Source organism: Periophthalmus magnuspinnatus, chromosome 16 (genome assembly GCF_009829125.3).
Source record: "Periophthalmus magnuspinnatus isolate fPerMag1 chromosome 16, fPerMag1.2.pri, whole genome shotgun sequence".
NCBI lineage: Eukaryota > Metazoa > Chordata > Actinopteri > Gobiiformes > Gobiidae > Periophthalmus > Periophthalmus magnuspinnatus.
Genome location: NC_047141.1, coordinates 32254543 through 32267398, shown reverse-complemented (window position 1 = coordinate 32267398; position 12856 = coordinate 32254543). Strand labels below are relative to the sequence as shown.

General features: G+C 40.4%; 1 protein-coding gene across 1 annotated transcript in view; it reads left to right on the top strand.

Moving 5' to 3' along the window:
- g6fl (g6f-like) overlaps nt 1–12856 on the top strand; it is a 43524-nt gene that overhangs the window by 29892 nt on the left and 776 nt on the right. The window contains exons 8-11 of the mRNA XM_055228106.1: nt 7609–7731; nt 10336–10409; nt 10592–10618; nt 11641–11710. Coding sequence (XP_055084081.1) covers nt 7609–7731; nt 10336–10409; nt 10592–10618; nt 11641–11710 — 294 coding nt within the window. The remainder of the gene's footprint in view (nt 1–7608; nt 7732–10335; nt 10410–10591; nt 10619–11640; nt 11711–12856) is intronic.

The window sequence follows — 12856 nt, the reverse complement described above, 5'->3', positions numbered from 1 at the left end:
CGAGGGGGAGGAAGAACGAGGGAGAGGAAGAATGAGGGAGAGGAAGGAGGAGGAGGAAGGAGGAGGGAGAACAGGGAGAGGAAGAACGAGGGAGAGGAGCAGGGAGAGGAAGAACGAGGAAGAGGGGGAGGAAGAGGAGAAGGGGGAGAGAAAGAGGAGTAGGGAGAGGAAGAGGAGCAGGTTTGTATTGAGAGGAGAGAACAGACAAAAAGCTGAGGTCGGTTGAGAAGGAAATTGTTGCTCGAATAGAAACACTTGAGATTAAAGCCGCTGTACCTTTCACTGAGCTTTTTATCTTTATTGTCTTAAATCAGGCCTGTTCTGCAAAATGGACTTTTCAGAGATTTTTAACCATGTTCTAGTCGTTTCTTCTCACTGACCCTCTGGAGTTGTTTTTGGACTGACACGCCCCCTGTGACACGCCCCCTGTGACACGCCCGCTGTGACGTCCACACTTCCTTCTCCAGTTTTTTTTTCTTAATCTGTGATACTCGTAGGATTCGGCAGCGTCGCGTCGTCATTTTGGTAGAAATGAAAAAAAAAGTGCTGCTCTAGTGTGCATCTGTCCACAGGGGGCGCCGACAGCTACACGACGCTTTGTTGTGACAGTTTTCTAACACGGAAGTCAGTGGAGTATTAAGTCGTTTTAAATGAATATTGTGATTTAAAATGTGCAAATTATAACAATGATCCACAGGGGCCAGAGATGAGAACCATAGAGACACAAGCACAATATGTCTTGAGTTGAAAAAAATGAAAAACAGAACTAGTTAATTTTAAAGAGTTGCAGTAGTCCAAAGGTTATTCCTCACTTACCTTGAGTTGATGAGTTTATAAGTGCTTTTCAACTTCCAGAGATGAGTTTTGCTCTTACAGTAATGATAACAATAAACTAGCATGCTAACACAGACTTAAAACGCTTTGTAATTAGATGCAGACAGCAAGTAACTGACATATTTTGAGTTCAAGAGCTGCGTTTACAATATCTGTGTACTGGGAAAGACACATTTTGCACAAACACATGGGAATAAACGGGATACAGGACCTTTAATATTAGAAGTTTCAGAGGGAGTCATTTTGAAATCAAGTTTTGACTTTCATCTAGAAGTAATGTTCAGTTTGATGGTTCTGGCCTGAGACATGAGGCTTTATAAACACCGAGCTAAATAAGTCTCGTCTCATTATGGGTCATTGTCCTGCTGTTCCAATTTGCCCCGACTCACCTTCACCGCTGTTAAGAACCTGATTAACTTTTGATTGGCTCGATCTGTCAGGTGACCAAGACGTGAGGATATTTATGTATCAGACCTTGTATCTCTATCGTTATAATCTGACACCAGTGGATCGTTATGTTAGAATTTGGACATTTTAAATCATAATAAAGCTGTATAGTCCCTGTTGCGGAAGATGGAAGGAGGGGAGACAATGTGAGGGTGTGGATTTTGGACAAACTTGGAACCATGGTCGGTCTGTATTTGGCCCTTTGGTTTATGATTTATTTGTAATTGTTGTGGAGAGATCACCTTTTGGGTATTGGCACTTATTTGTAATACAGTAGTTCTGCTTTGTATTTATTCTTTGTGACGGCTAATGGCTAGAGACGCACGTGAAACGCAAATCTGAAACATTTACTATCTTAAAATTGTTGGCAAGAAGATTAGGGAACTTGTTTGCACATATTTATTGTAACTTACCAAATAAATGCTCCAGCAGAGAGTTTAAAACCTTTTCAGTCGTGTCTGCCGCCTTCCTTTGTTGGGGTCACATGGTCGTAACATTCATCTAAAACGACTTAATAAAAGAAACAAATCCGCTGACTTCTGCATCAGAAAACCGCGGTGTCCAATGCGAGCTGACGTCGCCGTAAAAGTGACCAAAATAACGACGAGACGCTCCCGAATCCTACGAGTGTCACCGATTTAAGAAAATAAAAGTTAGTACAAAACTTTAAATAACAGTCAGGATTTGGTATTTTCAAAGGATTGACCACAAAAATTTGAAAAATAAATCGGTGCAACAAACACTCATAACATAAACATAAGGCTTTTGTCATTTGTAGACTTACTCTAGACAGACTGGGCACGAGGTGGGTAAAATGTCTTGCCCAAGGACACAATGACAGTCTTCTTGGGAGCTGGAATCACACTGCCAACATGTGGGTCAGTGAGTTTGAATTATATTTATGTCGAGAGCTGGATTGGAACCTCCAACCTTCATATCAATGGACAAACACTCTATGATTGTTCGAAAAAGTACAGTTCCATCAAAAACTGAAGTAAATGTAATTGCGAACCACCCACCAAAATCACAGTGTTCTGACTTTTCTTCCGTTCAGCTCATTACCATAATTCTTTCTCTCAAACCAACAGTCCAGGTCGGGCTCAGGGTCATCTCCAGCCAATGCGTTTCATTAGCAGTCACTCCACATCCTCGCAAATCAATTAGACCTAACCACGCGCAGCACGATTGATTATATCCAGGCTTAAAAAGATGTGTCTTTAAGGCGAAGGTGAGCTCCGAATCTGAGGTCCTAAACCAACTCGGACAGCGCGGAGTTTCAAATCAATCAGAAGTATACTATGATTATTATTAGGGCTGCCACGGTAAGTAGTACTCTGAATAAGTCTGAAGTCCAAACCGTGTACTTTTGCTGATAGAAGACTGGTTGTGTCTTGATTAAAAACCCCAAGATTATCGTTAATAATTTAAAATGATTGGATTTTGATTTGAACACTGGAAAATTAAAGCGTATCTCGGCGTTATCTTGCTGTTTGGTGTAAAGTTCAGATGCTCAATTATTCAAACTTGTGTAGAAACAGTTGCCGTGGGACTGACTGATGTAAAAATATTACAAACAGAGCAAAGTGAAGGTGAAATGCAAGTTGTAAACGCGCAAACTCTATCACTGTACCACATTTTGACGGGCGATATAAGGTAAGGGGTCTGTTGAACCAGGCCCCAGGGTCTTCGAATCCCAGAATTTTACCCCCTGCCTGTTAATTTATACTAGAGAGGAGAAGGGGAAGGGGGGAATACAAGCCTTTTTGCCCCAGGCCCCTAAATTTCTGTTTATGGTCCACTAAGATCAAAGTATGGCGGCAGAAGTAAATTTGGTTTTGATCTACAGAGAGGTAAGAGGCAGTGAGCGCTCTAAATGAAATTCTGAAAATGGTCAGACGTCTTCAAAATGGCTCCTGAAAGAGAACAAGACATGTGACTTACCCCCAGGAAACTGACGGGGGTCTGTTATCCTGGGCCATTGTGTCTTAGGGGCCCAGAATTTTAACCCCTGCCTATTAATTTATATCAGAGGGGGCCCATATAACCCCTCTTGCCCCGGGGCCCCAGATTTCTGCTGCCGCGCCTGCTGACTCCCATGAACTGAACCACTCCACTACTAGAGGTAAGATCGGGCCTAAAAAATCCAGCCCGACCCGACCCAGGCCCGTGGGTATTAAAGCCCGACCCAGCCCGAGCCCGACCAATTAACTTGATTTGCAGGCCCGAGCCCGAAGCAAACCCGAAATTTCATATTTTATTTGTGAGTATAAATAAAAAAAATAAAGAACCAAACAAAGTTAAACATGCGTAAAAATAAGCCTAGTAATAAAAAACCTTCGCCACTAACTACTGAAAATGGTCAAAGGTCCTGACAGCAAAAGTCCATGCACTTGTCTGTGATGGTCTGCTTAGTGCGAAGAGGTGTGGTCTGTGGGACAAATGATAATATAGATGTTTGATCATCACTTTTGCCAGTACAGCTGTTTAAATGTCTGCTCAGCGTCGAGGTGCCAGTCTTTTTGCTCTCGTGTGAAAGCAAAGCACCACATTTACTACATTCAGCGAAGCCAACACAAGTTTCTGTAGCATTTTCAATAATCGATTGAAGCATTTCCACACCTCACTCTTGCCGGTGCGTGTTTGCCTTTTCAGTTCCCCTGTCTTTAGTTTATCCTTTACTTCTTGCTGCTCCATATCAGGGATACCAGGTCAAAATAGATGCGGACTTGCGGAGGGGAAGATTATTAAGAGGGGGCGTTCACGTGCGCAGAGTGTGCTCTGGCTCTGCGGCTCCTGTTTAGTAGTTAAATAGCAATTACCTTACAGCGCCTTCTCTGTTTTATCCAAATTATTTTTTTTATAACAAGTATTCCTAAGTTTAGTATCCACATATCGTTTTAGTATACATTTTTATAAACATATATTTATTTTTAAAAAGTCAGCTAGAGAGAAGCCCGGCCCGACCCGAACGTAATGATTGACATTTTAGGCCCGACCCGGCCCGAAATTCAGGTCGGGTCGGGCTCGGACTCGGGCTTGGGCTTAAGATCTTACCTCTATCCACTACAAAGTTTGTCCTACTTGCAAAAATCCTTACTAAATCATGACGTAATACTTTTACACACCGGATAAAGAGATCAGCTCTAACTATATCTACCTGTTGACAGTTTGACAATAGAGATTGACAGTCCCAGAATAAAAACACAAATGAACATGATGATGACCTCTTTTTCCTTAACATATTGCCGCTTTCTAACTAAGATCAAAGTACGGCGGTGGGTCTGATTTGGTTTTGATCTGCGGAGAGAGGGAAGAGGCAGTGAGCGTTCTAAATTAGGCTGTGCTCCCCTGTGTGTCTGTGATGTCCTGTGGCAGCGCGGAGCAGGGCCTGTGTCAGTATCATTATGCAAACCAACCTGACGAGTCTGATCACATCCGCCCACGTCTGCTCCACATAAGGCTAATGCTATACTTATACTGCGTCCCGTTCAATACGAGTGTGCGGAGTGTAGTTGTAGTAGTTCTAGTAGTTGTAGTTCCACCTGTTTGACAAGTGCAGGGTTGATGATTTGAGTTGAGTTTGAGGTACTTATAACGTGGAATGACATGTAAACATAGATTGTGTATATAAATGGACATAGCTAACCCGCTAGCCGCCGTGTTCCAAACAGAAAGTGAGCCCGTGCGCGCTTCCGGCTCCGTCAACTCTGGCTCCAATTCACTTAACTTTAAAAAACTGTCCACTCTCTTGTCATTCTGGTCTTAAATGTTCGTATTAACCCTCTACATGATCCTGGGGTTTTTATTTCACTATTGTGTCTGTAAATCAAGATATGAACATTAATAACGGACAAATCAGGCGCCTTCTTTCCCTGACGTTAGCAACAGGTTTGATTGACAGCGTTGCTAAGCGCCCGCTCCCTTTTAAACCAGCGGTGCGAGAAGGGCCGTTATCTTCAACAGCCTCGCTCCTGATTGACTCTTTGGTTGCTATGATACTCGCGGTTGTATAAGTGCTAGCCTCGATGAGCTTCATTTTGCAAAAAAAGCCAAAATGCTGAAATTTGCAGCGTAAAATAGGTCAATGTGAAATTTTTGTGGTTAATACTACTGTCCATACTTCTTATACTATACTTCACCTCAACCAAGATGTTTTTTGGCACATTCCCAGTGGATAAAATACACAGGTAGAACTCCAAACTAGCCGATATAACTGCTAACCTCCATGAGCTTCATTTGTAGCCAAACGCTGTGGGTGACGTTACACTTAGTCAGATTTAGTCACATTTAGTCACATTTAGTCCATTTCTTTATACAGTCTGTGGTTTAGACGTTAATATTTGCATAAAACTGTACAAAAACAGGCTGCTTATTACAAGAGTCTTTCCTAAACACATTTGTCAGCGTCTTGTTGTCGGTGTCTGCTGCTTCTCCTTCATATTTATAGCATAAATCCAGAGGTGCAGAAATCCGTCTCCACAGCTGTCCTCATGGTTTCCAGTCAGCCTGACGGAGCTCGCTTTTCTGTGTTACTCCCCTGAAACCATTGTCTCTGATTGACAGTGGAGTGATGCAAATCCCGGCAACATTTCCAGCGAATCTTCAGCAAGTGTTGTGTGTATTTTAATCTATTTGGCTTCGAGTGCGCAAGGAAAAACAGACAGGGGAAACGGAAAAGAGGTCACGTCCACTTAACCCGATGAAGAGGAGCAATCTGCAGAACAAAATGTCAGTGCGTGAGAAGGACTGTACCTTAAATAACACCACAGGGGCTTCACTTTTCTGCTCTCCGCCTCTCGAGCTAGTCTGCTTCTTTTAATAATAATCATGTACTTGTGTTTTCTCTAGAGCCAAAATGTAAATGTTAAAGACCTTGTGTGCTTGTGTTTCTCTATAGTTATATTCTCTGACACTCGTGGACACTCGTTATGCTATAATTTGGACATTTTAAATTACAGTATTCACCTAAAACAACTTAATAAAAGAAACAAATCTGCTGACTTCTGTGGTAGAAAACTGCGGTGTCCAATGGGAGCTGGCGTCGCTGTAAACGTCATCTATTTATGGTGTCCCCCGGGGCCCCAGAATCGGAACTTATGCCTATTCATTTCTATTAGACGGGGGCCCATGTGAAGCTTCCTGCCTTGGGCCCCAAAATTTCTGTTGGCGCCCCCTATGGACAGCTGCACATCACACAAGAGCAGCACTTTTTTTTTTCCCACTTGTACCAAAATGATTATGTGACGCTGCCCAATCCTACGAGTATCACCGATTAAGAAAATAAAACTGGAGAAGAAAGTGTGTACGTCACAGTGGAGGTGAAAACGGGGGTTAAATGACAAAATGAGTCATCTTTAATCGACTATTTTCAAGACGCCAAACATGAATTGCTTCAAATACAATCGCTTCAGAGGATCAATGAGAAGAAACGGCTACAACATGGTTAAAATCTCTGAAAAGTCCGTTGTGCAGATTTAAAGGTGTTTGAATTTGCTGCTGTTGTCTCAAATATTTCTGTTATTTAACTTTAATCACGACCAGTCACTACGTAAAAACTAACCTAGCATCAATACTTGACAATAAGCATGAAATCCATAAAGCTGCAGTATGCAACTTTTCTGGTAGAGGTTCTGTTACCTTCTTCTCTCCTTATGTTACTGTTATTTGTCTGGAATGTTCCTCAGCGTGGCATTAAAGTCACGTATGTCCATGGAATCAAGCAAGTGATTCTGTGAGAGGCGAGAGTGCATGTTTGGGAGGAATAATAATGCATAAAACCCAGAAAAAAAAAGCTAGTTTAATGTCATACTGCGGAACTTTTCTGGCAAAGTAAAAACACAACAACAATTGGTCCGACAGTAGCTCAGCTGGTAAAGTTTTTGTCCACTGAGCCAAAGGTTCGAGTCCATATCTTGACATAAACATCATTGGCTGAGCGGTCAAAAGGTGGAAAAGTTACATAAAAAATCTGACATTTTACCATAGAAACAAGGTAGCATACTCTCCCCCAGGAAAGTTACGTAGTGTACCTTTAAGATGACTAATAGTATCTACAGCAAGAACGCAAATCCTTTTATTCATACTATGGCACATTTTATGAACAGTTTCCAAAGAGCCGCTCAGATAAATGAAGATAAGACGAGAGAGTGAAAAGTAAAAGAAAAAAATGCATAGAAAATGGTGAGATATGAAGAGATGAAAATAGAAAAAAAAAAAAATCTAATGAATAAGAGAAACAGTGGACCACGCACGTAACTACAGCAGCGTTTTGTCTTTCTGTGTGCTCGTGCCAAGCCCTCTCCAGACTCACGTTGTTTTCTCTTGTAGAAAGTGTTGAAGTCACAGCCTCCTCCCTGCTCCCCTCACTCTCCGCTTTGTTACTCATTGTGCCCCTGGTTGCTGCGGTTGTCGGTGCGTTACTATGGAGACGGAGACACATTTCAGATCGTGGTGAGTCTTCTGGCGTTTTTTTTTTTTTTCCTTTTCGTTTTTCGTTCTTTTTTTCTTTTTTTTGTGACAGCTCTCCGTGTTCTGTCTGTCTCTGGGCCCCTGTCGTTCGGCTGCCACGGTGATGCCGACCGTGATGTCCTCTGAGGCTGAAATGAGTCCTGCTCTTTGTTCCCTTCTTTTGGTGTGAAACGACGGGGCCTTTGGAGATTCAAAATGGCAGGATTCCACATTATGAGATGGGGATTTGAGCTGGGCCTGTCACGATAACAAATACAGATGATAAATGATAATATTGAAACTAATTTAAATTTATGCCACTGACACAACAACGTAAGAGCAGGTTTAAACCACAAAAACTATTCTAAATCTACAGTATTGTTAAAAACTCATGAGCTGCAAGAAATAAACAGCAGAATATTAGTAATTTGAATACAAGTTAGTACTGTTCAAATCTGATCATATTGCAAAAAGGTATAGGTACACGCAAAATATTGATCCAAACAATCATCAGAGAAGCTGCTTTTAATCTTTAATTATTATGAGTATTGATTTTAAATGTTTGTATCTTTGTACTTTTTCAAATTGTTCTTCTATGAGTGTCTTGAAAAGCGCTATATAAGTAAATAGTATTATTATTATTATTAGTTGGAACATAACACAATAAGAGTAGTAAAGTAACTTAAGTACAAATTTTATCTATCTGTACTTTACACGTTTGCATTTTAAAGAGGATACTTTTTACTTCACTACATTTGAGAGCAGTATCTGTACTTTCTACTCCACTGCATTTTTGAACAGAACTAAAAAGTAAAAGTATTTTTTTTACCTGTTGAAAAGGCTGAGGGTTTATTTTTAACACGTTCATAATTTGAGCAAAACAAAAATATACAAATAAAAACAGATTGAAAAAACATTAATTCAGTTGTTTCTATTGAACAAAATTCAGCTTGAATCTTTATCAAAATCACCACATTTGAAGCTTTATTAGACTCAAAATCTGCGCAAAAAACTTCTACTTTTTACTCTTTAAGTAAATTTTTAAACAGGTTTTTTGGTCAGGTATCTGTACTTTTACTTAAGTAACAGTTGAGTACTTCTTCCACCACTGCCTGTTCTTATTCCTGTTGAACCAGAAGTTGATATAGTAATTATCAGGACAGGTCTAACTGGAACTAGTTATTTATGTATTAAGTATTTGACAAAAAACAGTGTCCAAAATGTTCTATATAAATCAGTTGGATTTAGGGAGCACATTTCAAACTAAGTGTTAAGTGGTGTAATCATTAAAGAGACATCATGTGCTTTTGTCTGGTCTAGAGTTCTAATTTGACGATGCCGAGCGGCTGTGACCTGCTTTTTGTTCCCTCCTTTTGGCGTAAAACGTCTGGGTCTTTGGGGATTAAAGATGTGATGATTCCACACTGATGGGGACTAGGATTTTTTGTTAATTTTGTAGTACTAAGCAGTGGCTGAAGAGTACTTTACTTTTATTTCACTACATTTTTGAACAGGACTGAAAAGTAAAAGGTTTTTTTTTTTACCTGCTGAAAAAGCTGAAGGTTTATTTTTTAACACATTCTTAATTTGAACAAACAAAAATATACAAATAAATGACTGAACCAAGCTCAGACCAGGACAAAAACACAACACTAACTCTGTGTTGGCACCACACACTGTATAAAGAAGTGAACAAAGAGAGTGCGACGTCACCCACAGCGTTCGGCTCCGGTCAAATGAAGCTCATCGAGGCTGGAGCAGTTATAGCCGCTAATTTAGAGCTAAGTTCCATATTAGGAATTCTGACCGTGAGTATCACAGCAACCAAAGAACCAATCCAGAGTGAGGCTGTTGAAAGTAACGCCCCTTCCCGCTCACACCGCTGGTTTAGCAGGGACCGGACGCTTATGCAACGCTGTCAATCAAACCTGTTGCTAACGCTAATGGGAAAGAAGACGCCTGATTTGTCTGTTATTAATGTTCATATCTTGATTTACAGACACAATAGTGAAATAAAAAACCCAGGTTAATACGAACATTTAAGACCAAAATGAGTCTGACAGCAGCAGGTACAGAGAGAGGGGACACGAAAAAACAAAAAATAAACTCAAAATAAAAAAATAAAAAAATCAACTTAAAATAACAAAAACAACTCAAAATAACAAAAAAGTTAAAAATAAATAAATAAATAAACAAAAACCAAAAAACTCAAAATTAAAAAATTGAAAAATTGAAAAAATAAACTCAAAATAACTCAAAAACCCCAGGATCATGTAGAGGGTTAATACGAACATTTAAGACCAAAATGAGTCTGACAGTAGCAGGTACAGAGAGAGGACACAGTTTTTCAATAGAAAGTGAACTGCAGCCAGAGTTGATGGAGCCAGAAGCGTGCCCATGCTCACGTCCTATTTTGAACGCGGCTAGTGTGTTAGCTCTGTCCATTTATATACACATACAGTTTATGAGCGGCACAGTGTGAAGCCGCGTCGCCCCCTAGTGTTTGTACTACCCCCCAGTTTGAGAACCACAGTCCTGTAACATGTTGCGGTGTCATGTGAAACCAACAGCTGCGTGTGCCTTTAACTGCATCATCATGTTGTTCAGGTGTGGAGCAGTCTCTGTCGGTGCGCTCGGGCGAAGCTGAAAACATCTATGAAAATCCCGAGGACATAAGACAGGTGACGCAATCCCATACTTCCACTCTGATGAAATCCTTGTCTCTCTCTCTCTCTCTCTCTTTGCATCCCTCCACCGGGCTCTCCCCTCCTGTGATTTTGCGTCTGATTTGCAGTCTTCCTCCTCCTTCTGTCACTTGTTGTTCATTAAAAGTGTTTTCTGCGCTCTGCTTGTTTCCCCCCAGGCTCCTCCCCAGGGTTCAGTCTACATGGTAAGTTACACTGTACTGCCTTATTATACACAGCATGGAGAATCTCTTTGTTTCAACTTTATTTATAGGCTTCTGTAAACAGGCCGCACTTTAACAAGAAACAACACCGAAAGAGTGAACTGCAATTTGCAAAGCTCACAATTAGAACCAAACCTTAAGTATATACAAGTGTTTTAACATTCATTTCATGTAGTATTGTTTTAGAGCACAGACATAGACATGCACCAGTATAAAAAATGCAAAATCACTTCTGACAGACAAGAATTATTTGCTAATATTACTGTTGATGATAAAAAACACTTTCTTCAGACAATAGAATGATCTCTTGAAGCCGAGTTTCTTCTCTCAAACAGAAAACTCTCTGTTCCGCCTTGTGATGTCATCATGCGGTAATACAGGAAGTGCTCAACTACTCCACACACCTTCATTTCTAGAATCATTTGGATCATTTCAGCTCTGGAATTGCCAATATCGACTGAACTAAGGGTACTAAAGCTGTTAAAACTACCACTTCATGACATCACAAGGTGGAACAGAGCGTTTTGAGCTTTAGAGATGTAACAGACTGATAATAAAGTGTGACTCAAACATCAAAACACAACTCCAGGTCTGTTTTTGAGGAGGTAACAACATTCGAACATGATTTAAACCTCGCAAGAGTCCATTTTGTCTAATATATGACCTTTTAATATGGATATAAAACAGTAACTTTGTCCGATATAACTTCATAACTTTGCTATATTCCTGATTAAAAAAACGTGAATTATTCTGTGCATGTTTTTGGTGTAGTTGTAACCCAGCCAACTACACAGACTCCTGACTCCCTCCTTCACATCGCAGCCTGTCAGTTAATACGTCTTCCACCCCAATCTGTCAATGCCCAGACTGCTAAACCCAATGGCCATCAGCGCCCCTCTTACATTAGCAGTATTAACAAATCAATCTCATTACACACCAGAGGAGCATAAATCTGCTTTGGGACCAAGTGTTTACCCTTCCCCCTTTTCTATTATTAATGTCAGGATCTGAAGCCAAGAGGAGAGGACGCGGTCTACAAGGAACTGGAGCTGCACAAGGCACGAAGCATCACCTGTCTGTCTGTCTGTGTGTGTCTGTGTGTGTCTGTGTGTCACGTGTCTGAGTGTGTGTCTGTGTCTGCATGTGTCTGTCCGACCGTCAAACTCTGCTGTTACACTCCATGCACTCACACACATCAGGATTCTTCTGCTATGTCCATGTTTACAAAGTGTTGTCACGATTCTCAAATTTCAAACTTGATTTCTACAGGGAAAAGACACAGATTTTAGCACAATGATCTTTTAAAAAACTATTTTGTCAGACAACAGTGTGATTTTTAAATATGTAATAATAATATGGTACACATGACTATTTAAATAATTATATTGAAGACTTTAGCTCATTTATGTCATTTCTTTCTGTACCGATTCAGATTAGTAGCCTATTATGATATTAGCAGTCGACAGGGGGGACACAAGGGTCTGTTGTCCCGGGCCCCTGGTTCTTAGGGGTCCAGAATTTAAACCTCTGTATATTCATTTATATTAGTGGGGGACCCATGTGAGGCTTCCTGCCCCGGGCCCCCAAATTTCTTTCGTTAGGCCTAGATATTAATATCATTTACTATCTGGGTATAGAGTCTGTGAACAAAAGGTGTCAAGTCTGTTTGTGTTTATTTGAATGTTTTTTACAGTTTCAAACAGCTCTGCTTCAATAAATGTAGAAATGTCATTATATATAAAGATCTCAGGCTAAAGATCCAGACAAACACAAAACTAGGACTAAATCAGGACTAAATCAGGACTAAATCAGGACTAGACCAGGTCCAAACTAGGACTAAATCAGGATCAACATATCCTTCTGTTAAAATGGCCCAAATTAAGAAAATGATTTTCAACTAGGACTAAACCAGGACTAAACCAGGACTCAACAAGGACTAAGATAGTACTAAATCGAGACTAAACTAGGACTAGACCAGGACTTAACCATTATTAAACCAGGGACTAAACCACAATTAAATCAGGACTAAATCAGGACTAAACCAGGATTAATCTATGGCAAAATAAAATCCACAAAACTAACCCATGATTTGCAGAGTCTGTTCCAAGTAAAACCTGAAGTGGAGGAGATAAATTCTGACTAATGCAAATCTACATCTGCCACATAAAGACGGGAGGTTTGGTTCTTTCTGAGAACAGTCCTATTATCCAAACAACTGCA